Source organism: Chiroxiphia lanceolata, chromosome 12, assembly GCF_009829145.1.
Source record: "Chiroxiphia lanceolata isolate bChiLan1 chromosome 12, bChiLan1.pri, whole genome shotgun sequence".
Lineage (NCBI taxonomy): Eukaryota > Metazoa > Chordata > Aves > Passeriformes > Pipridae > Chiroxiphia > Chiroxiphia lanceolata.
The window spans coordinates 19,060,640-19,086,671 of record NC_045648.1 but is presented as its reverse complement, the minus strand read 5'-3'; the positions used below and the strand labels follow the sequence as shown (position 1 = coordinate 19,086,671).

At 41.2% G+C, this 26,032-nt stretch overlaps 1 protein-coding gene across 2 annotated transcripts in view; it reads right to left on the bottom strand.

Moving 5' to 3' along the window:
- Positions 1–26,032, bottom strand: part of HERC1 (HECT and RLD domain containing E3 ubiquitin protein ligase family member 1) — a 112,778-nt gene that overhangs the window by 731 nt on the left and 86,015 nt on the right. For both annotated transcript variants that reach the window (XM_032700294.1, XM_032700293.1), the window contains 31 exons: positions 25,344–25,544; positions 24,585–24,759; positions 24,128–24,398; positions 23,463–23,676; positions 22,482–22,741; positions 21,305–21,432; positions 20,031–20,158; positions 19,284–19,484; positions 18,296–18,426; positions 17,072–17,271; positions 16,481–16,595; positions 15,800–15,946; positions 15,192–15,293; positions 14,042–14,215; positions 13,448–13,741; positions 12,693–12,758; positions 12,455–12,580; positions 11,878–12,016; positions 11,237–11,418; positions 10,471–10,626; positions 9,849–9,971; positions 9,180–9,282; positions 8,350–8,519; positions 6,910–7,048; positions 6,217–6,386; positions 5,702–5,871; positions 5,383–5,548; positions 4,018–4,094; positions 3,370–3,622; positions 2,985–3,137; positions 1,754–2,059 (listed from right to left, as the gene is read on the bottom strand). In XM_032700294.1, coding sequence (XP_032556185.1) covers positions 1,754–2,059; positions 2,985–3,137; positions 3,370–3,622; positions 4,018–4,094; positions 5,383–5,548; positions 5,702–5,871; positions 6,217–6,386; positions 6,910–7,048; positions 8,350–8,519; positions 9,180–9,282; positions 9,849–9,971; positions 10,471–10,626; positions 11,237–11,418; positions 11,878–12,016; positions 12,455–12,580; positions 12,693–12,758; positions 13,448–13,741; positions 14,042–14,215; positions 15,192–15,293; positions 15,800–15,946; positions 16,481–16,595; positions 17,072–17,271; positions 18,296–18,426; positions 19,284–19,484; positions 20,031–20,158; positions 21,305–21,432; positions 22,482–22,741; positions 23,463–23,676; positions 24,128–24,398; positions 24,585–24,759; positions 25,344–25,544 — 5,240 coding nt within the window. The remainder of the gene's footprint in view (positions 1–1,753; positions 2,060–2,984; positions 3,138–3,369; positions 3,623–4,017; positions 4,095–5,382; positions 5,549–5,701; positions 5,872–6,216; positions 6,387–6,909; positions 7,049–8,349; positions 8,520–9,179; positions 9,283–9,848; positions 9,972–10,470; positions 10,627–11,236; positions 11,419–11,877; positions 12,017–12,454; positions 12,581–12,692; positions 12,759–13,447; positions 13,742–14,041; positions 14,216–15,191; positions 15,294–15,799; positions 15,947–16,480; positions 16,596–17,071; positions 17,272–18,295; positions 18,427–19,283; positions 19,485–20,030; positions 20,159–21,304; positions 21,433–22,481; positions 22,742–23,462; positions 23,677–24,127; positions 24,399–24,584; positions 24,760–25,343; positions 25,545–26,032) is intronic.

Sequence of the window (26,032 nt, the reverse complement as noted above, 5' to 3'; positions counted from 1 at the left end):
GTGCAGACATATTTCACTGCTCCTTCCCTTCCCTGCCTCTGCCAGTCAGCTTTCTCCGTGTACGGAATCACAGAATCGACCGGCTTGGAAAAGACCTCCGAGATCATCGAGTCCAACCCTTGATCCAACCCTGCTGTGGTTCCCAGCCCATGGCACTGATGCCACATCCAGTCTTATCTTAAAAACCTCCAGGGATGGTGACTCCACCCCTTCCCTGGGCAGCCCATTCCAATGCCTGATCACTCTCTCTGTAAAAAATTTCTTTCTGATATCCAACCTAAACCTCTGTGCCCTCTTGTCCTACTTGCTGGTTCCTGGGAGAAGAGACCAACCCCCATCTGGCTACAACCTCCTGGTAGGGAGTTGCAGAGAGTGAGGAGGTCTCCCCTGAGCCTCCTCTTCTCCAGGCTGAGCCCCCCTCAGCTCCCTCAGCCTCTCCTCACAGCACCTGTGCTCCAGACCCTTCCCCAGCCTCGTTGCTCTTCTCTGCCCCTGCTCCAGCCCCTCCAGGGCCTTGCTGAGCTGAGGGCCCAGAGCTGGACACAGCACTCCAGGGGTGGCCTCACCAGCGTTGAGTCCAGGGGCAGAATCACCACCCTGCTCCTGCTGCCACACTGTTCCTGATCCAGGCCAGGATCCATTGGCCTTCTTGGCCACCTGGGCACACTCTGGCTCCTGTTCAGCTTCCTGTCAATCCACACTCCCAGCTCCCTTCCTGCCTGGCTGCTCTCCAGCCACTCTGGCCCCAGCCCAGGGAGCTGCCGGGGCTTCTTGTGGCCAAAGTGCAGGACCCGGCCCTTGGCCTGGTTGAACCTCATCCCGTTGGAATCAGCCCATCTCTCCAGCCTGTCCAGGTCCCTCTGCAGAGCCCTCCTGCCTTCCAGCAGATCAACACCCCCCCAGCTTGGTGTCATCTGCAAATCTGCTGATGGTACACGCAATCCCCTCATGCAGATCATCCATAAAGATATTATTCTAGCCCCAAGTTCCTTTTAGGAAGTGGATTGGGCTCTCGTTTACAGCATTTGTTTCATCCTTAAGTATGTGCAAAACTACTGCTGTGTCACCCACTTTGTAAATAACTCAACCCACTGATGAAACTCAGCTATTTGAACAGCTGATCCCACTCCTCAGCCCTCTGTATCAAGCAACATTCAATTCCAAACCAGAGTGTGTCTCAACATAAGAGACACCTGACCAAAGACGACAGACAAGCCACTGTCATCTTTGATTTTGTCCCGTTTTTGATTCATGTTGTTCACAGACAACGTGCTTTCACTGCACAAAGCCCCAAAACAATGCCAAATGAATGCATCCTGTATGTGAAATAACACACTGTAAACTCACTGCAGTGGTTTAAAAACGTTATAGTTCACTACTGGTCATATGTTGCCACTCAGACAAAATTAACAATTAAAAACAGAATGAAAATTACCAAATCAAAAAAAGAGATTGGAACAGAAAATCGCTGTGGGCAAGTTACAATAGAACAAGGTTTGTTTCTAGTGCAAGAACTTGCCTTGACCTTTAATCACCGATTGCACCACATTAATTAAGATGCAATTCATGCAGCCTATGTCCTTCTGCACAATATAAATGTCTGGGCTTAACTCAGAGCACGTCCCATCCCATACTTTCCCTGTAAATTTAGAACAATGGAAACTGTCTCCTACTGGCAAAGGACAGACCATAATAGAGACGAATAAGAAAATAATATTAATTACAAAAAAGCCAAATAAACCCCGCAACTTACCCTATCAACCTTCATTATTTGGAATCGCTGAGAGATATCAGCTGTGTTGGCTGGCAGTCGAGATCTTCCTGACACAAACCTCATGAAAAGGACTCTCTCCTCATTGGAAAACTCCTCCAGGGTGTGCCAGAACCACTGCACCAGCTGATGCTGCTCATCCACCTCCCTGTATCGCACAACTTTCTTCAGAACTTCCACGGAGATTTCTGGCATTCCACAGACCATTTGCTCCAACTGCTTGGCAGTCAGAAGGGACAGCAAAGGAACAGGAACAATCCAGGACATTCCCTCCCTGACAGCAGCCACCTGTTGGCCAAAAAGAGAGGAGACATCTGAAGTGCAATTGTCTCACCTCCACCACTTCTGTACCATCCAAAACCAGAAATAACTTCTCAGCTGAGAAATGGGATAGAGAGACAGAACTACAGAACATCTGCCTCCCACACGTGCACCCCCTGCAAGGGCTGGATTGCTTCTCAAAATCCTGGAGAACATCACAGATATTTTAAATTGTAATTGCACATTTAAAAACATGTTTTGATACTAAACAGAACTGCTCAAAGTACAAGTTGGCAGCACAAATGATGATGGCTAACCCAAGGAACTGTGTAAATACAAATAACACTTTGTTCCACCTCAGGTGTATGGTGAGAACGTTCTCGTTCTACAAGACTTAGGATTTGGTACCTCTGATGAGAAAGCTGCTTCTCCAACACAGAGAATACCACACATGCATCTCTACCTTGTAATTAGCACACTGCTTTCACAAGGTTCACTGATCAAATGGCAAACAGGTAATAAACACTTCCCAAAACATATCATGGAATATTTGCAGTTTTTGTGTTATAGCAGAAGAGAAACAGTCTTAAATTAAACAAATGTTTGCCAATAATATTTACTTCAGATAGCCTCTGTGTTGTTAAAATGCCCAGTTACAGTGCCCAGCATGCAAAATTGCATGCAAAATTCTTTTCTCGAGTGGTTGCAGTGGGGCTACTCTAGTGTAGACAAGCTCTGATTTCTAATGCTCTTGTGCCAACCAAGCAATTACTGAGAAAAACAGGACTAATTTAAAAGAAAACCCCAAAACAATTTGTGGGGGAAGAAAAGCCACGGGGACACAGTCAAGATGCAGAAAGCTAAACTTTTCTTACCACAAACTGTAATGGAAACCGGGATAAATCACCCCCTGCTCCCACTCCCAACAGGGATGGGTCCCAAGGAGTCTCACCTGACGGTCCATCTCATGGAGTCTGTACTCAATTGCCCTCTCCACATACTCTTTCCTGTTTGAAAAGGTAAGTGGGATACTGTTCCCTCCAGGGATTATGGGAACCATTTTACCATCAGCACTTTGGCCAACAAAAGAATCTAAAGGAATCATCTGTGATGCAAAACAGAAAAAGCATGTTGAATGTAAGTGATACAAGTTTAACTTTTTACTCTAAGTCACCTAGAACTATATATACTAAGATCACAAACTATTCTAAATGCACACAATGTGCTTGTTATGCCAAGAATGGAGACTGAAACGATATAAATTCTGAAGTGAAGGTCAATCTGACAAAGCAACCACTTCCATGATGAACCTGAAAGCTTCAACTCTCCCATCTTACCTCATGGAAATTTTCTTCAGTAATCCCACTGTCTTCAATGTGAAGAATGCTGTTGAGGGTCTGCACATAGAGCAGATCTACCTCCTCCAAATCCTCCAAGATGAGTGGGATACAACAAAGTTGCTTCCAGACCATTGGAGCCAAATGAAGATCTAATGGCTTTTTTGTACGAATAGCCACACCCATGAGAATGCCCAGGAACTTGAACTGCATCAGGTGTTCATCTAAACATGCTGAAGGGTTAAAGAGAAACCTGGAACAACAAAGAATCAGTGAAAACAGTCTGTATCATTTCTATGCTACTTCATCAGATGTAAAAGAGCAAACTGCCCACACACTTGTTGCCAAGGGATGGCCAAACAAGACCATTATTGTTCTCTTTAGCTGCTAAGACCCTGAGGCTGAGGAAGGCAGCACTCCTGACACAAGGGCTGCCATTCCTGATGTTACTCTGAACTCTGCCATCAGTAATCTGGCAAGTTCATGTTAAAACCATGCCCTCTCCTCCATAATAAAGTAACATTACAACCTGAAGGAAAAAATATATTAGAGACAGTCATGAAGCCTCATCATTTGGTATAAAACAGTTACTAGATTTGGATTTTCAACCCCTACCATCTGCAATAAATCAAGTCCTGCACAACTCACCTATCCCTGTTGTAGCCTACTTCAGCTGTAGCATTTGGGGAAGGAATGAGCAGGTCTACAATTCCAGTTTCCAGTTCCTTAAAATTCAACAACAAAAAAGCCTTCTTAGACATGGGGATAACAAACCTATGTCATAATTATTAAGACATTATAGCATTACATGACAGAATATTCCACTATAGTGATGATTACTCTTTACAAATTAATACAAAACACTGAAGAGAAAGTAAACATCATAGGATGACTGTAAGTAATAAAAGCATTTTTCCCCCCCAAACCTGCCCTTATGTCAGCCTATAATTGTTATTTTCCTGTGGCTGCTCTGTGATACATTCCTGGTGCCTGTTTCCAAAATAATCAGAAGCCATAACCTCTTTTTCCTACTGGTGCAGTTTTTCCAAGATCCAAAAAAATTTTCAGTTTTGTTCTGAACCCTCATCACAGCTCAGATTGAATGTAAACTGTCTAGGAAAGAGCCCAAAACCTACGCCTCAAGCCCTTACCCGAATCAACCCTACTCTAGTCTTACAGGCCCCAGAAAATTCACTAATAAATGGAGTCCTTCAGTTTTTCCATCCTGTATCCTAACTCTGACTCCAGTGCCAGCTCCAGCACTACCCATAGCTCTTGTCCTGTCCCAGACTAAGCAGATAGACTCATTAACCTCCCAAATCCTCATTCTTTGTATTTTGAGGCTTCGGAAGATTAAGGAACAACCAAACTTCTGCAGCCAGCATTGATCTGAATCCTTCTTGGCTACAATCACAGCTGTGTCACAGGGCTGGGACACATCCTTAAAACTACAGGCAGAACACACGAGCATGGATCAGCTTTGCCTTAGTCCTGCAGCCTGGAGCCTTCAGTTAGTTCCTGGGGAATCTGAAAGGACTGAAATGGCCACAGTATCCTGGTCACAGACAGGCAAACCCAGGCTACTGATGGTCTTTCCAGCACTGAATCTGAGAGGTGAAAATGTCTTCAAGGTATGTGAGAAGCACCTGCCTGAGGTGTTTCTGCACTGCAGGCATGGAATGTGCTGTAGGCATGGAATACAGCTCAGCTTCTCGAAGAAGGTCCTGGCTGGACAGAATGGGAGGCTGCAAAATGCTCCTGTAATGTGTAGGGGCCATCTCAGAATTCCAAGGAGCCTAATGTAACACTACTTATAGTGTGGCCTTACAGCATCTCCTTGACACAATCTAGGAAGATTTCTTTGTCCTCAGAGACACCCCTAAGCAGGCAGCCCTAGTGCCGTGGCTCAGCACTGAAGAACAAGTACTTGCTATGCTGCAAAGAGGAAAATTTGAAAAATACTGTAAGAGAGAACAAAACCTCTCCCCAGGCATTTTGAGTTTCTAGACATACCTGACACATTTCTGTAATAGTGTCATCAAACACTCCACCTGCATCATCAGCTCCTTCTCCAACCAGTTTCACCTTCCAGGCCCGGGAGGGCAGGCGAAGGTCTGAGGCATTCAGCTTCACCACCTGCCTTGCTATCTGCACAAAGATGGGCTTGCACTTCCGACCTCTGTGGGGAGAAACACAGCCAGACAACGTAACTCAAATGTAAGGGCTACGGAATCACTGCCCTAACAAAGCTGGACAGAGAGCTCAGAACGCCCAAAGATCAGGAGATGGGTGAACACCAGCATGACACAGGGTCTGTGGAAGCAGCACTGACCTGGTTGAGATCCTCTTCACAGTGATCTGGGGCCCGTAGTTCTTGCCCTGCACCATGGTTTTCCCTATGGAGCGCACCATGGGCAGGGTGTACACCCGGGGTGCCAGCAAGGGCCTCAGCTGGCCCTGCACTATTCCCCACGTTCCAGCATTGTAATGAGATGTACTGTTCTGAAATAAAGCAGCACCAGAATAAACATGTCAATAAAGGCTATTAATTCCATTCTTCCCACAATAAAACCCTTCAGAGCAATCACTGGCACTCCAGTGCTTCAGGAAACAGGTTAGCGCTTTCTGGTTTTAAAGCTAAAAAGCTCTTGGAAACTGAAACACTGAGATGTCAGTGCTAGTGTAAGTGAAAATATAGAACAATACCTTGACAAAGTTTGGTTTAATCCAGAATTATATTTTTTTAAAATTTTTTTTACAAAGATCCATCTCAACCTGGCCAGAAACTCTCTAGCAACATGGCATAACACAACAGAGCCAAGGCAGTTTTTTCCAAAGGAATTTTACCTGGTTATTGGGACTGAGGTTAAGTAATCTCCACGAAGAGTACATGAGGTCAGAAAAATGGTACAGCAGTCTCAGCCTTGCCCTCACTGTATGAATGCTCACTTCCTTCAGTGCCCCGTACTGTGGTGGGATGGCATCAGGTAAACCGAGCTGCAAAGGCACTGAAACACCTATCACAGGAAGAGAAACAAAGCAGTCTTTGATAAAGGGGAGCTGGTTTGCTTTTGGCTGGGATGGAGTTGATTTTACCCACAGCAGCTTAGCTGCCTACTGGGGTTAAACCACGACAGCAGCCAAATTAAGACCAAGATAACAGGAAATCCTGTATGGATATAAAACTAAACAAATTTTGTCCCAAATGTTCAGAATTCTTGTTGCACTCATAGCTCAGGAACACCAGGCAGGACTAAAACAAACGGCCATAAAACCTCAGTTAGAATTATAGAATCAGCTGGGTTGGAAAAGACCTCTGAGATCATCAAGTCCAACCCTTGATCCAACCCCGCCGTGGTTCCCAGCCCATCCAGTCTCACTTTAAAAACCTCCAGGGATGGAGAATCCACCCCCTCCCTGGGCAGCCCATTCCAATGGCTGATCACTCTCTCTGGAAAGAATTTCTTCCCAATATCCAACCCAAACCTCCCCTGGCACAGCTTTAGACCGAGCCCTCTTGTCCTGCTGCCGGTTCCTCACCCGGAGCTCGTGGGGGCACAGGGGGGGCCGTCCAGGCCGCGCTGTGGCAGCGCCCGGCCGAGATCTGCCGGACGTTCTTCCCCTGCAGGACCGTGACCAGGGTGGGCTCCCGCACGTGGTTGGTGTGGCCCAGGCCAAGCTGACCATTGGGAACAGATAGAAAAGGGACAAAGAACAATCAACAGCTGTCACGATGCTTCTAAAACTCTCTAAGGAAAAATTCAGAGCAAATGGTAAAAAATTATATTTATCTACAGCATATACTGGGATTAAAAAAATTTACTCTCTCTATATATGCATATCTATATATCTATATATATCTCTTTTAGTTCTGATAAATATTGCATCTGTACCCAATTGGAGTAGCAGATCTATGTGTCAAAGAGACTCAAAAACAGCTGGAGACTTCTTGCAAGATCTTTTCCAGATTGAGGAACTACCCTATGCTGCTAAGTTGTCTGTACTGCACAGTCTCTCATGCACAGACAACTCATCTTCTACATCTCCTCTGCGCCATTTAAATACCATTTTTTTCCAGCATGTAAATTGCTACAATAGTTTATGAAAACACAATTTGTGCAAAGAGAGAATTTACTGAAGCTGTTCTGATTTTTTACCGAGTTTCATATCACATTCTAATTTCATCTTCTATAGGTTAAAAATTTCATATTGCAAGAGTGTATATTTTTTTACCAGTTCATATAAAACCAGTATTTTGAACCGAAAATCATATAAAACAGCTTTCAGAATCAATTTATTTACATTTTTTACCCTAACAATTTCTTCCCTTACAAAACCACAGAGTACCATATTAAAAAAAAAACAAAAAAAACCCAACAAACCAAAAGCAATTAAAAAAAAAAAAAACTCAAAGAGGAATTATTCTAAAAAACTTGCCCAACAAGCCTTCTCAAAAGCTCAGTCCTAAAACACCAGAGGATGAAATTTGCTCAAACTTCCTGAAACACCATCACCTGCTATATGAAGAAGCTCACTCTGATACTTGTAGCATGCAGAAGTGTCAAAAAGCTGAAGTCCTTCCAAAAAATTTGAGTTGAACATGTGGTGAGGGAGAATTTATCATTTATTACATTTTTTCTGACTTTAAAAAAAATCACTCCTTTAAAAAGGTTAATTTATATTTTCACTATGAAAAGCACCTAAAGAGTTCACAAATCTGATTGACACCGACCATAAATTTTATTATGCTGAAACAACTGGTGATAGGTCAAGAATTAGGTAAAAATTTATCAATTTTTAAAAAAGCTTGGATTAGGGTAATTTGCCTAGAATGTTTTGAGTGCTTCTCCAAAGTGCTACAGGGAATAAATAGGAAAATAATGGAAACTGCCAGAAGAGTCATTACGATCAATATTCCAAATACATCAGTGAAGTACAATGACAGCCTTACAAAGGTCAGGAGAATAAAACAGCACATACCTGCCCCTCGGAATTGCTGCCCCAGGCATAGACATCCCCCGTGGAGGACAGGGCCAGGGTGTGCTCTGCCCCCACCGCGATGTCCTCGATGAAGATCCCCGACAGCACCGGCACCTGCTGGGGCCGGTTGTGGTTCCGGGCACGGCCCTCGGGCAAACCGATGAGGCGATCTGGAATGGGAACACACCTCTGGAGTCAGGGAGGGACAGAAAGCAGTTCCATACAGTCCTGGAACTGGGACACCAAGGCAATTAGGGAGAAAGGCAGGGGATGCTTCCTACAGACCAGTGCTTCCCATGGCACTCGGAATATTGCCAAAGGCTCAAACAAGAGCAAATTCTATAAACCAAGACTTCTAGGCCTAAATGCACAGTTTTAAAATACAGATGAATTAACTGACTTAGGAAGTTTACTGTTATTTGCTCGAATTTATTGTTTAATTCTGTGCTCATGGAAATTCTCCTGTCCAGATGTTTAAATATGTAGGCATATGCTTTATTAGACTGTGTAAACTTTGAAGTAACCCAATGTCCTTGGATGTCTGGAATTCAAAGAAATTTTAGGAAAATCCTCTTCAAAAAGGGAATTACTGAAAAAAAAACCCCAGACCTGAAAGGCTGTCCTGAGATCAAACTACCCAGAGCTACAAATCTGGATTTTAGGTGTACATTAAAATTATGTCGTTGAAGTTCCAAAATTCAGATTAGGTCAGCACATTTCTAAAAAACATCATTAGGTCAGTCTTAGAAATGTGTCTTAATAGTCTTCCTTTTCACTTGCAATACACACAAGGCTGTAGATAGAAATGTCCAAAGAACAGATTCTCTTACCTTGTCCAAAAGTATACACATGACCATCTTTTGTCAGTGCAACAGAGAACTGAGTTCCACAGGCAACTTTTTTTATTCCAATTCCACAAAGAATATCCACTTTCTAAGGGGTAAAGTGAAAGGAAAACAAGGTATAGAATTACAAGAGTATAAACAGAAAGCAAACATGAATTTAATCTGAAACTCCTGGTTCCAAAAAAGGAAATTTTTTTTTAATTTCCCCTGTGCATTGCATACATTGTTGGATTATATTACTTAACACTTGGAAATTAATACAGAAAACAGAAACAGAGGCTTTTCTTTAACAGAATTAACATCTTATTCTCTGTACAATTATTCAAAATATCTTTTTTTTTTTACTGGGAGTGACATTGGATGAAGTAGATGAGTGTAAACAACCTTCCCCCGAATTTCCAAAACAAGAAATCTCTCTTCTCTAAGAGAAACCTCAGATTTTTGCTATTTGTATTGCTACTGAGACAAGGTCACTATCATTTATGTGAAACTCTTTAGAGTACCAGGCTCAGCATAATGTGTCACTAGAATTACTCGTGCCAGATTGTGTTACAACAGCATGGAATTAATAATTTACCTTCTGAAAATTACTGTACAACACGTTGAACAACACTGAAAATTTATGCCCAGAATAATTTCCCCGTGGATTCTAACCTGTGGTGAGGACTTTGCAGTGGAATTTCCCAGACCAAGTTTCCCATAATCTCCATCTCCAAAAGCCCAGACCATTGAGCCATCTGTTGACACAGCTACAGTGTGATTGAGGCCACAGGCCACCTGAGGGAGAGAAATATGTTATTACCACTTTTGGTAACTTACTACTAACTCAAACACTCCAACTACCTTTTAGAAGAAAAACAGGTGTTTAAAAACTAAGTATCTACGTAAAACCATTAAAAATTCCATTGCTTATTAGAGTGTTTTAAAGACAATTAGAACACAGTAGTATTTTCTTTTGTTCCTCTCAGCACATAGAGCCAAAGGACAGTATTATGCTACACATATTCCCTGTTTAAAAATATAAAGCAGCTCCTTGATTCATGCTTAAAATTGCCTCAATCTTGAAATGTTAAAATGTTAAAAAACAAGGGCAGTTTTACAAAATGAGGATCAGGAGAGTCAGGAAAGTAATTATTAAAAAAAATTACGCATAGTCAAATATTGCCATCATAACCAAAATAAAAGCCAAGGTTAAAAAGCCACAACTGAACACTTAAATACATTACAAACAACAGCTTTAAACACAGATCCATGGCTAGTTTTAGGTAAACCATGCCTGTCCAATCTGGTAACCTTCCAGCGCCGTCACTCGTTCTGGAAGTTTCTTATTGGAAGTGTTGCCGAGTCCTAATCGACCATAATCACCATTTCCAAATGTAAAGAGTTTGCCATCTGCTGTCACCACAGCTGAGTGTTTGAAGCCACATGACATCTGGAAGCAAAATAAAAATCATTTTTACACACATTTTAAATTTGGGCAGAAGGTTATATTGGCTATTACATGTATATATGTAATATCTTCTCCTCCCCTAAGCTATATTCACTTTTAAAGAGCTAAAATACAGATATTTTAGTATTAATGATTTCTCCAGCAATCCATCTCTTATTCTTTTCAATGGTAATGTTATGGAGGAGGACCAGAGGACATTTGCATGAAGAATTTGCTGTATGATTATCTTGTATTTTTATAAAGAAACCTCCAGTCAAAGCCAAATATGGCACTGTTAGGCCTTGGTGACCAGATTTGTAGGTCAAAGTCACCTGACAAAGACGAAGGGAAGCTTGTAAATCCTGTCTGTAATTTGATAATCTTTAGATCACCCCCCTCTTCCATGCTCTGATTTTTAGCTTTCTCCAGTACCAACTGTCCATCAACATCCCACATCAACAACAGGCTCTGTGGTATGAACATCCTTCAACTGGACATCACCAACTTGGTCCAGAAAGCCCAGAGAAGGCAGGAGTTGCCTGTTTTCATCCAGAGGACACAGCACTGGGTTACCAGCCCTGCAGTTGGAAGGAGACACAGAATATTTTGGGACCTGCACCACTTCTTCTCCTTGCAGGGCCTCGATCTGCCGAGGCCGGCGCTGCCGGTCGCTGTTCCCGTGGCCCAGTTTGCCGTAGTCTCCATCTCCCCAGCTGAAGACTTCCCCACTTTCTGTCAGAGCCATGGAATGCCCATCAGACCCACAAGAGGTCACCAGCTGCGTTACAACAAAGCCTGTTAGAGAAAAATGAGAAGCCAAAAGATCAGAATAACTTATAACAAACTCTTCACATACGAGTGTGCCTAATGGCAGCCAATTAAGTTTGGGAAAAGAACAAACCACAGTAACAGTTTCCTTGTTATAGTAATTAATTTACTTTTCTTTTGAACAAAACCTTCATTTTCTCACGTACAATTTATGCTCCTATCCTGCCTTTAGCTTTGAAATTAAAAGTTCCTAACCTAAGCAAAGACTTTTCCCTGAAGACTTCTTAAAATTAAGGAATTTAAACATATTACTACTCAAACATGAAGGAAACATTTATATCTAGAGGGTTTTTTCAGTGTTTTTTAACTAAACACTACAATATTTAATGTCTAAATCTGCAAAAAGAGCATCAACACAATTATACTAATTACCAAAATGCTCATTTGAGCTCTCTCAATGATTCCTTTCAAACCCAGCAGCATTACCTTGCAGTGCTGAAATGACTGTTAAGACGTGAAGATCATCAGAATTTCCTTGCCCCAGTCGCCCATAACTCCCTTCACCACAAGCCAAAACAGTGCCATTAGCTTGAATGACAAAGGTACAATTCTGACCACAAACCACCTGGTTTAGAAAGACAGGAAGGAATTTTAATATATGTCAAATGCAGCAAAGCTGTAATACCTGCATTACAATGCACCATCTCCTTTTAACTGGTGTTCTTTGTAATTATGTCAAGACAATATTATATCAAGTCAATGTTATTTCAGAAAGCAAAACTGCCACATGTTTTATGTTAAAGCTGGGCAGGTATTTTCAAATCATATAAAATAATTCAAATCATGCTCATATAAAGTAATTCTGTGTTGTCAGATTTCATTAGCTTCTTGGTATGAATTTGTCAAATAATTGAAGAGTTCCTCTTCAGTAAAAACACATGTTTTGGGGTACTTAGAGTAAATTCAAAGAACAAATAGAAAAGATATTTAGAGAGAGACTTTGACAAGCTGTACAAATAATAGATGGTAAATCCTTAGATCATGACTGGTTTTGAGGGATCACCTGCTGAGCCTGAGAGAATGAAGGTGCTGCCACTGGTATCATGACATTCCTCCCAGCCTCTGCCAGCTGTCCATGCCTGCCTGCTCCCCACAGGTACACATCACACTTCCCTCCCAAGTGCCAATCCTAGGGAAGAGTAGGAGAGAAGGCTTGAGAACAAGAGTACTTTCAACAGCCTACAATGTTCCAGAAGAGAGAAAAATCCTCCAGAACACCCCAAACCAACAGTTTCACTAACCTCTGGCCTTGATGTTGCCCAAGACATGATCTGCTCATCCATGCCATTGATCCATTTACTGTTATCCTACACAGCAAAGGCCACAGTTACCACATTCAGCTCAAGAGATGCACATTATTTTACTGTTATGGACACATTTTCCTTTCTAAGAACAATATTCAGATTATTCTAAATGATACAGCAATAAGAATGGATGTGTGCACAGCAGCAATGACACTGTTATCTGTGTCCTGCAATCCAAATGAAAAAAAGCAAAACAAACAAAATTCACTATGAAGTAATCTCTTTCTATTTACTGATGCTTAAGGCTTACAAGTTTCAATTGGAAACACTGGCTTAAAACAATTCAATTGCAAACACCTTGCTGATAAAAAATTCTTAATCAAAAATTTCCATTTTGGTTTACATATCATAAGAAGTCAAAAAGCAAATTGACACTAGCAAAATAATATGGTGTAGGAATGTGTCAAAGTTACCCTTAAAACAGCATTGTAGAGCTCTATGTTTCTTGCTTCTACCACTTACGAAAACTACTGTCACAGTATAGGGCTGTTTTGTTTTTTTAATATGCTGCTGACTTGTGCTCATTACACACACACACACAGAGCAATCTTAACAGTATATCGAAACCAGTGAATTAAAAAATAAACTTACACTTATTGCTGGTGCTTATATTAATAAATACAAATCTTTATAGTACAGAGATGTGGGTTGTATTGCACGCTTTGGTGCTGAGAGAAAACATCAAATTTTACCATCAGGAGAGTGAGCTCATCCTCTGGAACAGGCTCCAGGTCTGGGACAGTGAAGGATTCTGGGAACTGTGCTCCCTTGGCCAGGGCTTCTGCAGCTTTGATGGTGGTAGAGAAACACTCGAGCCAGGCCCACTCGGTGGGGTTCCAGGCCGAGGGGTCAGGGAGGCAGCTCTGGTGGTGGGGAGGCACCGGGGGGTTGCACAGGAGCTGGTCCAGGTGAAGGCCCACGGCCAGCGAGGCCAAGCACTGCATGTAGGGGCTGTGCACCAGCTGGTCTCCACACACAACGTGGGGCTACAGGCAGGGCAGAGGGAGAGGGAGGAAACACATGTTAATCAGCTCAGAAATGGGAGTCCTTCAAAGTTAGGCCTGTAGAAAATACTTTCCTCCCTGCTTAAATCAGAGTTTTCCTAATATTTTCAATATTTTTCAGACTAGGTGACTGCTAGTTTTGAGGAGACTGAAGGATATTTGCAAATAGGATATAGGAAAGTCTGGTGGGTTCTCTGTGGTGAAAGATTGGAATCAGCTGAGATTCAAACAGTGACCTCACGCCAGATATGCATCTGAAATGCTGGCATCAGCTCCTCTCACCTTCTCGTAGGCATACTGCTCCTGCAGCATGATGGGCAGCCGCTCCAGGAAGGCTCTCATGCAGGGAGCCATGTTCAGCCCCAGCACTCCCTGCTGCTTCAGAGCAGTCCTGCACGTGGCCAGGACGTGGTTGGCAGATATCCACTCAGAGGTACAGTTCACCACCAACACATCCTGTGTAACAGCAGGCATGGGACACACCAGAAATTAGAAAAAAAATCACAAAGCAGCTCCACTGATTTATCACCAACCGTCTTAATTTCCATAGGGGCCAGAAAACACAAAGGTTCAAACATTCCTGTCTCTGTTGGGGAATAATCTGCTATGGAGTAGCCACCTCCATCTGCCACTTCCTCACATTGCCATGGCAACACTGCCATTATCACTCCAAGGAACAATACAAACATGGTGACAAGCAGAGTTCCTTTCAGTGAATGCTGTACCCTTAAGTTAAGATTCAGTTTAGAGGCAACCTTAGTTTAAGATTGGCTCTGTAATATGACCTTTATGGAGTTCAGAAGAGACTTTCAAAGAACCATAAAATACTTAGACCCACACAGAGCATGACTCTGCTAACAGGAGTCATAACTCGTGCCATATTTATTAACAAGAATACCATCTTTTGGAATAATCAGCTGTTTTAAAACTTCTGTTCAGATGCCACAAGTTCCTGACACAGTAAACACTGAAGTAAAATCTGCTGTTTCTTAAAAACTTCTGAGGTTGCTTTAGATTAATTTAGATCACCAAATTATCTTATTTGCTGGGGAAATGAAACATTTCTTCATGTTGCATAAAGGAATAAAAGAAATAAATCTGTCTTCTGTCTATTTGCATTGTTCATTTACATCTGCTTCCATGAAACAGAGGGGCTGATACAACCCACGTGCAGCATCTTTGTAACTACGAGTTCAGAAGGATTCCACCCTGCCCCACCACCTTAAACACAGGATACAAACAAAACAGCCCAGTCTTTTCAGAGTGAAATGAAAGTTGAAAGCCAAAACAACATGTCTGGAAAATATGAGTGTTAGATAGATATTTCTAGAGAAAAAAAAGGGGGGGGGGTGTGAAGAAAAGAAAGCAAACACAGACAAATAGCATTTTTAGTAAGAAGTGTGAAAGAATGTTACTTTAAGCACAGAGTCACCTTTGATCTGTTAGAACAGGCAGCTACTCCAACCTCAGGTATCCACACTGCAGTCTGGATTGCTCCAGAGCCTATCACAACACTCTGCAACACGGAGCCATCCTGAGGAGAGAGGGGGCTGCAGTCAGTGTGTGCACACAGATAATTTCTGTGTCAGTGCATACAATCACACCTCTAAGGGATGATATCCTCCCAAGCTGTTCAACATCTATGCAAAGAGTGAAATACTTACCCTACTAGCAAAAAAAATCTAGAATTTTTATCACATTAAGGAGATAACTAAGGACTTAGAAGTCCACATTATCTCACTCTTGAAAAAGTCTTGAAATAAGAGAATATTGTTTTCAACCATAAAGACTGGCTGATTCTGCAAAGCCTAACTAACATGACCAAAGCTACAGAATTAATCAATAAGAGAACCATAAATATAAATTACTTCAATGCTAATACAATTTCAATTTATGTTTTATTATTTACAGTTTTATAACATTATTTTATACCATGCTTTCTCTAACATTTCTAACTCATGTCTGGGGAGGGGGAAGCTTTGATCATTCCAGATATTCATGCTAAAAACCAGAATCAAGCCATACCAAAGATGATCTTACCCGTAAAGACCAAATGTTCATGAGGCCCCCGAGGCCCCCAGACACCAAGGCCAGTCCATCAGGGCTGAATGCAACAGTCCTGACAGGAGTGATGTGTCCCCTCAGCTGAAACACACACTTGACTTCCACTGCCTTCCTGTATCCATCCTGCAAATAACCACACAGTTATGGAACACTGAACTGCTCACAGAAAATGGAACAGCATGACAGTGCCTGTCTTCTGCAATAAACACTGATCATCCACAGGCAGGGGTAAGTTCCAATAAATAATTAAAAAAAACCCCCATTACTATGACTATTTATACATATCTTGTCACATTATCATCTTTCCTCCCTTTACAAATTAAAGGCCACATTACAACTTATGTAGGTGAAATTTATCTTAACTCTTTTTATCTACAGAAAACTTGAAACTCTTACTAAATTTTAGTATAAATGTATCAACTTTTAGAAGGATGAAAATAGATCAAAATATAAACTTTAGCCAAATAAAATTTAAACCTGTGATTTTTCCTTTCCTGTTCTGAAAATGCCTAGACATAGACAAATGACATTCCTTTTTTAGTAACTGTCTTCTCCCAGGAAACACTGAGATTCAAGGAACTTGCTCACATTCTTCTCCTCCCTGTATTTCACAATGAGCAGAGAGAATTTCTTAAACACCAAGATAACTCCTTTTACCTTGGCACTTGTTTCTTGCTCCCACCATCCTTCTGAACAAGTTGAGCTGGACTGCAGTGTGATCACTATGTCCTGGGGAACAGTCCAGACACACACCAAGCCATTGTGGCACCCCCTAAAGTAAGTCAGATGAAATAATAAAAAAAAATAAAGGTATTAACTAACCAAGTATCAGTGGGCTGGTATTAACTTACAATATCAGTAGTCTTACCACCTTCCTATAAAACTGTACTGTATAAATTAATTGAAAATAGAAAGGCACATTCCAATGGATAAATGCATTTTTTCCTATTCTTCACACCCTGTAGCTTTTCCATTTTTACTAACAACATAGTATTAGAAAAAATATTTGGATGAAGCAAAAAAATTCAAGTAGGACCAGCACACACAGGTCTCATGACATGGAGAAAACAGTTGGTGACATGACCAGGGTCACCCTTTACATTTGAATTCTGAAGCCTCGTGAATCTCACAGAAACTGGTTTATTGAAGGAATGTGATTTAAAAAAACCCTTTTCTTTGCTCTGGACACTCCAGACTGGTAGAACAGACCTGCAGAAGAACTAGAGAAACAATAAAACTGTGACATACGTGGCTAACAGGAGCTGGGGCTTGGGCCCCTTCCCTGGCAGGGCACACCAGGCAATGCCGTTCACCAGAGCGGGGTGGGACAGGGAGTGCAGGCGCCTCCAACAGCCCCCCATGTACCCCCAGAGCTTCACTGTTTCTTCTTTGGCACATGTCAGGAGAATCTTTCCAGTTGGATCCCATTTCATGCTAACAACCATATCCTGTTGGATTGAAAAAAAACCCCAAAAGTTGGTATGAAGTAACGATAAGAAAATTTCACTCTCGGAGCTAATGCAACTTTTAATTATTAATACCAAAAATACTTTATTCTCAAAAAAATTGTTAGATAGTGAGTTGTAAGTATGAAATAATAACATTTTTCAGAACTATCATATGAAAAAGACTTAAGAAGTTTGCTGAAAGAAACTAAATGGAACGCAAAGATGTTTTGTTCTCACTGCAAACCTTTCTTGATTTTTTTTCCCTGATAAAGTACACAATGTTTCCTTCTTTTTTTTTTATACTATGAAACTGTAGTACAAATTACTGGTACATGGTTTGGAAACATGTTAAGGAATGGGCTAGATGTAGTTTTGAGTCTAACAGAGGTAGAGAAGGAGATCAGCCCACAGGAAGAAGGCAAGGGCAGGCTTATCACCCCATTACCCTCCTTTCTGGGATTACCCTGCTCCAGACACCTCATGGAAGCACTCCAGAGGCCCCTACTACACCTCCATTTGAGGAATTCTCCTCTTAGCCTAACAAATAATTTATGGACTGTTAATGTCTTGTTATTACATCCTGGCCAGGAGAAGGTTCCCAACCTTTGCAACTGCATATTTAGAAAAACACCATTTGCTTTGCACAAGAAGCTGAACAAAAACATTTGATATGAGCAAAATTAGTATTTATTATGAGCACTTGTGCCAATTAAAAGAACTAGGCTTTTAAATCCAGTCATGCATAGCTGTGTGCTTAAACACTGCTGTCACTGTATGTACATCCATGACAGAAATTCAGGCTATCAAATTTATGTTCCCTTTTTGGTCTTTTTTTTTTTTTTTTTTTTTTTTACATTTGGTAGACTGTTCCTTTAAAATATATTATGTTTAATATGTGTATCATAAATAGGTATGTGTTCTCGAAATAACCTGCACTTGACTTTATAAATAGCTTTCAAATAGAGAAAATAGCTTCAACAGATCTTTACCCAGAGAAATTATGCACTAGTTTTAAAGAGATTACCTTATGGGCATCGATTAGAACGACTCCTCCTTTCTCCATTGGTTCCTTTGTTCCTATGAGCAATTTTCCATCAGAATAGCCAACAGCAAATGGTCTGTCCTCACTGAACCAGGCAAGGCATGTGACAGACACTACATGAACAGACAACACAAACATTAATTAAGCTCAATTAACTACACTCCTGCCAAAGAGGATTTGCAGTGCATTTGTCTGAACTACGAAGTGTTTAACAAACTTCTCCACCATTAAGGTCTCTTAACATACTTTTGCTTTTGAAAATTTTCTCAAATTTGTATGGTAAAGATAAAACTGAGTTTCACTGTAATGACAGCTGTTGAGATTATTTTGTATTAGTTCTCTCATTCTTCTTTTTATTAAAATAATTGAGTTTAAGTTTCTGGCACGGTGAAAATAATCATACTGGGGAAAAAAAAAAGTACACTGAATCCTATGTATCTGATATAGGGGTGCTTCTAAGAAAAGCTCTGGAAAACAACTTGCCTTTCTTAGCAAGTAGATATTCCCTCAATTGATTCTGAAAAAAAAAAATAAATCTGCAAACTTCCTGAAGAAGCAACATGCAAAACCACACAATACTGTCAAAGATGTGCTACTTGATGTCCCCTGGGACTGGAACTATGCAGGAAAAGTGGCAATCTCCCAGGAACTCAAATGACACTGACTCCACGCTATCTGCACACAGAGCAGGCACTGCAGGGGATCTCTGGGGATTTTCCACAACAGCAAGGAATGTCAGGGTTTGACTTGGCTGCTACAAACTGTTTATCTGTATTGTGGGGGAGTGAGGGTGCAGATGGAGATCCCACAGACTTTTCTCCTCCCATGAATGACACTTGCAGGTGAGGTACCAGAATTCACACCCCACGAATGATAACAAGAAGAAAAAAGAGATTTTATACTTGCTTAGTAAAAAGGGAGGGGGGATGTTTTCCCAGTTTTAATTGCCAATGCTGACGCAGTCCCTTACCATCCTTTCTGTAGCAGTGTTCCAGTTCTAGCCTGTGCATGGCTGAGATATCCACAACTTCAATAAGAGCAAGAGATCCATCCATACGACCAATTAACAGCAATTCTGGAGCATCCCCTGTCCATGCTGCACCTGGCCCTTCTTCTGGCCAGGCTAGAGCAGACACCCAGTGAGGCTGGAGATCTAATAATCCTTTTCCTCCTAGGAAACCAAAAAGTCTTTTAAAACGACTTCAACTTCATAAAGAAAGCAACAAAAATACTTTCCATGAGAAAACACCAAGAGATCTTATTTAGAGCTAGGACATACTAGAAATTCACCCAATTTACAAGAATACAAAACACAGGCACAAAATTGAGCTAACAAATCTCAATTATCAGTCAAGTTACATAGTTTTGTTAAGGATCAACTAAATTCTTCAGTGCTCAGTAAATGTATTCCTTTCCTGAGGGCTGTCTATTAACACAGGCAGTGTAACTGGGGATTTTCTTAAGTGCAAAGCAACAGAATGAAGTTTCCAAGATTACACAGGACAGTGACTAAAAGTCTTTCTCTTGAAGATGTAAGTCACACATCCACTTGAGGTCAGTGCCCTCCTCTAAAGGAACAGGTTCACAAGACATTATGGGAGACTGCAGGCACTTAAACTGGACAGCAGACACTTAAATACTTGGGTAAACAAACATGCAGTAACTTTCCCTACAAATATGTGCATCATAATGAGTTCAGAGGTAGTTAAGGGCATACCATTGACTTGCCATATGTTCACCATCTTTTCTGTAGCTCCAGCCAGATATTTGCCACTGATGCTCCAACAGACAAGAGATAAACTAAGGTCACTGGGTGACCCCAGACTTTCTTCAGAATCACCTTCTCTGTAACAGAAAAAAAATAATACAATTAAAATGGGCATTTTCTTTAAGCAGATAGGAAAACACAGAATTCATGAAATACTGAGCTAAAACCTGGTGTCCTGCCATGACTGCAGATTTACGTAACATTTTTCTGCTCATACTTCTACATTCTCTCTAAAACCACTTCAGATTACAGAATGAGATACTAGTTATTTCCAAGAAATTTCAAGCTAGGTGTCAATGGGAAAATAATTAAATTATCTTTACCTACTTATTTCTCAAATTTAACATCTTTAGTGAGGGCAAAAGTTTCTGGACAAGAAATTAAAGAGGAACATCTTGCTCTCAACTCTATTTTAAACTCTTCCTCTCAATATAATGTTACACTGTCTGCTTTGGCCAACTGTAACAGGACCACTGATATCTTTAATTGCCCTTAGGTCATAAACAACACTTTTTACTGTTTTTAATAACAGAAAAATGAAGGTTATAATATTGTTATGTCACTCCATATACTGCTTTTAAGGCCACATCTACCAGCAGCAAGTAAACAAGAACCAGAACAACCACTAAGAAATTGTCAGGAAACAACCTTTTAATTCACTGTTGTTTCTTCATTCTCCTGAGTTAAACTCTCCTATGCTCTACTAAAGAATTAGATTTCAGTCTTTCCTTCTGCTTTCTTCTTTTTTGGACACATCCAAATGATAGAAAAGCACTTCCCAGACACTTTCATGAAGAAGAATTACACTCAGTTCCTGAATCCCACAAGTCCCAAGTTCTTTTTTCACACTTAACCCAAATGACCACACTTGCAATGATCCTGTCATACTTTGGAGCTGTCCACTGGAACCCACTGGAGGGATATTCATCTTTTTGTTATTTGACAGTCCCACACAGTCTTCATTTTACCCATTTCTCCTTATATCAATTAATTAAGAACGGTTTTAAACAGCTTTCACATGATCTCTTTATACAGACTCTTACCAAGTTGATACTTAAGTTCTGTTTTCAGTTTTAAGCTATTTAATTTATTCTGCAGGCCATAAACACAGCCACAGTCCCAGAGAACACGTGCAGGAGATATTAGAGGGTTGTCTCTTTTCATTATCTTGCACAATTTTCAGCTCAAATGAAACACCTGATTGTTGTAAAGAACCAACTTACAGCTTGTTGAGCACACAGGTTTGCTGCAGTGAGTACTGCTTCTTTGTCACATTCCACACTCTTATGGTGCCATCGTTCCCACTGGTCGCCAAAAGTCCCTTTTTATTGCACCAAACACACGTCATGACCTACAAATACCAAAGTAATCATGGCAAAACTGGAACTGGAAACTCAGGTGGTTTTGCTCGCTAACATTAAGCAAACATTAACCAATGAGACAGAGCACCAGCAGCGGTATTGAAATACACTGTAACAATCAAGATTTATTTTTCTACTTTTATAGTACTATTATATTATATATACAATATAATATATATAATATAATATATATAGTACAATACATAAATATATTGCAATTAAACAGGAGTTATAAGGGTGCCACACTTCATACAGACCCCTGCTCCACAGGTCACCATTGCACAGAAAACCATGACAGAAAAATGAATGCAAATACAGATCTAGTCTAAGAAAACACTCAGGGTGATTCTGCTGACTTCATGTGCTGTTAAGAACACTCCCATGATGCCTTTAATTGAAGCATTAAAAAAGCCAAGCATTTTTGTGCTTCAGAGATGCAATAACTTACCTCAGGCAATAACTTAATCTCCAAAAAATTACTTCTTGTGGGAAATCATTTCAGTCAGCGTATTTGTAAGATAATATTATTTTATTTTAATGTATTCTACAAAAGAGTGTTAAAATTGCTGCGTGAGACTGATGCCTGAAGATTTTTAGCTTCTTGTAGATTTTAATATGGCTGTATAATTTTCTTTCCCTTTAGAGTGTTACTAAAAACCCTTTCTCATGGTTTGTGCTACATTCCTGAGTTTCTGTTTAACAGCCTTTTTGAGGAAAGAGATTTTAGCAAGCACATCCTGTTTGGGACTGGAATAATAAGATGTATTGTAGCCAAAACAAGACAGAGGGCCTGGAACCCTTAGAAAGGCTCCAGCAGGGAAGTTCTGCAGGTGGTAACAGGGGCAAAAGTGGTTTTAGGGTTGGATGTACTGACTAGATGAGGTAATTAGTTGAAGTTACACAAGTGTGAGAATTCTCTGTGCGGGTGTGTGTCCCTGTGCACCTGAAGGCTTTCGTTGCAGAACCGCTCTCTACCTTGCCTACACTAACACTGGTCGGAGAGCTTTTCCTTCCCTTTCAGGCAGCAAACCAGGCTTACCCTGTTCTGATGAGCCTCCAGCTTGATGAAGGAGCACTTCCTGAGGTCCCCCCCCATGTCAGCGAGGGTCTGGGGGACGCTCTGGTTGTCCCTGTCGTGGGCGGCGAGCGTGCGCACGAGCTGCTGGGCGGCCCACTGGCGGTGCTGCGAGGAGAGGCGCGAGGACAGGCAGCACGCGGCCAGCGCGTTCGCCAGCTCCAGAGGGCCTACAGCAGAGGGATCATAGGAAGGATGGGCATACAAATGGGCAATTAAACCTGCTTAAACGAAACAATGAGATGACGGCCAGATGAGTACCACAGGGAATTGCACACGGTGAGCACAGCATTAGCCAGCATTCCCAGAAAAGAGACTAAACGGCGACATCACGATCGTGTTAACCGTGAGGAAAAGCACTCCTCTGATACTAAAACAACCCCAGCTGCATTTTCACAAAAACAAAAGAATACTCTGTTCTTAAGAAGAGAATTATTAAGTGTCTTATTTCCACCACAGGTAAAATGGCTGTTCAGAGAGCAAGTGCTTTCTGAATGAGAAAACGCCTCCCCTGATGCTGCTGTCACTGTCGTGTCCTTCCCTCTCTTTATCACAGCAACAGCAGCTGCTCCTTGGCTCCCTGATCTCTCCAAGCACAGGCAGCACGACTTTCTGATCAGACACAGAACAGCACCTGGGTGGCAGCCATCAGCTGTTACTCCCCCTAATTTCACCAGGAGGCACAACCAAGGCTCAGTGTCTCAGCTCTATGGCTTTGAATAACACACATTCAGACTTTTTTTAAAGGTGCAATTATGTAATAACATTGTAATTCTAATTAACATGTCTGTCATAAACTGTAAGATTCCTTTCATTAAAACAAATTTCGTACATTTTTCAGAGTTCATCTATTTAGACATTATTCTCGCAAGTCTCTCCCTTACATTTAAAAACGAGGAACTCAAGATTTAATGATCAACATTTAAAAACAAAGCTATATCATACCTTTCTTTTCAATTTCAGCTTTATCATAGTTTGGCCTCAGTTTGGCCCCTTTGTCTGCCAACAATGCTACAAGTGCTTGAGTAACCACAAAATTCGGAGATGTGACAAGTTTGTTTTCTTCTGCAATTCCCCTTAAAAAACTTGGCAAAAATTTTCGCTGAATTGGATCATCAACTGTTGTCAAGTTCACACCAGTTGCTGCAGAAATCAAATTCTAGAAAGAAATAATTGAAGATGATAATTATTTATCGTTCTGGTTATCCAGAACAAACAGAAATAGAAATTTTGGAGAACCCTTTCAGTTGGATAAATCAGGCAGAGTTTTAAAGGTTTTTCATTTTTTTTCCTGTGCTCTACATAGAGTTGACTCATAAAAAAAAAAAAACCAGAACCTCAACAGAAAACCCCTATGAAAACAAAGAGCACACCCATTCTCCCCACTTGAAAAGAGTACTCAGCAAAAACATGTATAGTTACTTGATTTTTACCAACAATAAAACACAGCCTTGTGCAAAGCCATAAACAAGAACTCTAAGGAGATCCTCAAACTGAGGTCAGTCTCATCCCAGTTCAGAAGCTAGAATGATCCATAGGTACAAAGGGATTGCTTCATCTCATGTATAGGTAGTTTCAAGGAAGTACTGCAGCTCAGAGAACAGCCCTACCTGTGTACACAACTGCACCAGCAGCTTTGCAGCACTGGGAGTGTTTGATGCCAAGCACCCAACTGCAGTGCTCAGGTAGGCAAGGCAAGAGATGGGCTTGCTTGTTTTGCTGTGGATGCCCCTGGATCTCTCTGCTGAGCTGGACACCGTGGATGGGCTGGTGGAGAGCCCTGCCCTCCCCGCCGCCGCCAGGCACATCAACCGCACCAACGTCCGGATGTCCGTCAGTCCCAGGGATTCCAGTCCAGCTGCCAGGCTGCAACTGGAACCACTGTGAAAATGGACAGAGATGCTCTTGGTTAAAAGAACAAAATCAGCAGAACTCTTCCTCTTGGAAGTATCATGTAAAAAAATGAGAATCACTTCCCCAAATAGCTTAAAATCAGGTCTTATCAAACATAAGTTGGTAACTGGTTCTGAAAGAAAAGGTAAAAGTGTTGCCAAGGATGCCACCAACCTGACAGACAAAAGTGAGAGTGCTCTCATAACCATAGTTCTTGCCAGGAGGACTTGGGCAGCAGCTGTGACTCTCCTCAGAGCCATGACACGGTCGTGTGGATTCGCCAGGGCAGCTGCCTGTTCTCCCAAGGTTATCCTGCCAGAGGAACTCTTCTCTATTGAGCCGTGGCAGCCTTGGAAATAACAATGATTTGCATTAGTGTTTAAAGAAAACCAAAACTTTACCATACAGTAATAAGCACAGAAGCAAATCTGGCCTAAGTTCATAAACTATTCATGTATTTTTCACTATTTCATATAGAACTATATAGTGATAATGACTGAGAGGAAAATACACTCCTGAAATACACTCCATAATTTAATCATTCCTCAATTTCATAGATGAGAACTACTTGACAATACTCAAGTTAATCTTAACTTCTCTGTTTCCCTTTTCCATCAGAGGCCTACTTGAAGTCCCAACTTAAATCCATCTTTTGAGTGCAAAACATGCTACTGGCATTCACTGTGGGCATAATTTTATTGGCAAATTAAAGCTTCAAGCCTCCTGGTAATTTATAATCCTCATTGCTCTCTCTAACTCCCCTAAAATAAAAGGACAATTTAGAGCTTATCTTTCCTTCCTCACGGTGGCAGGAAGGAAATACTGTCAGACTGTTTCTGCACTGCCCCTACAAAAATCACACCAAAGGGGAGGTGGTGGTGGCGGTATTATGATGATTATTTATTCTTTGAATGAAATGGATTTTAAATTTACCTATTTGCATCAATGTTTCTTCCATGCTGTTGGTGGCTGTGACCATTGCAACCGAAGCCCCCAGGGGGTCACTGTCAGGGAACTGGACAGGTTCGGGGACAATGCGCCGATCATTCAACCCAAGAGGTCCAGCCAGTAATTCAAACTCTTCTTCTCCTGTCAGCTTTTCATCTTCGTCTACATCTAACATATCCCAGTCTTCTAGAGTTGGGGAAATAGAATTAGACTTGGTTACAAAAGCTAGAATATTAAATAATTCCAATTAATTAAAAAAACAGTGCAAGGTACAAAACGTGTATTGTCATTTGCAACACAGTGCGTCTTAAAAATTCATCTTCTGATGTTGACATAGACACAACAGAGTAAATCAGAAAAACAAAATCCAGCTCTTGCCCCTCTCTGTTCAACTTGATCTTTATATATACTGCCCAAAGGTTTCATGGAAGACTCTCTAAAGTATCAAACTACCTGTTGTTTGAAAACACAGAAACTGGAGGTTTCCACATGTAGCACAAGACAACTCCAAAACCTGGAATATAGTGAAAAGCACAGACATACTGCTGTGCTTTAAATCATGGTAACAAGTGCATATGCCAAAGGACTGAAGAATAAATACAGATATTAAAAATTCCTGGTCTTTATATTTATCAAAAAAGTAGGCATGAGTCCACAGGTTATAATCAGACACT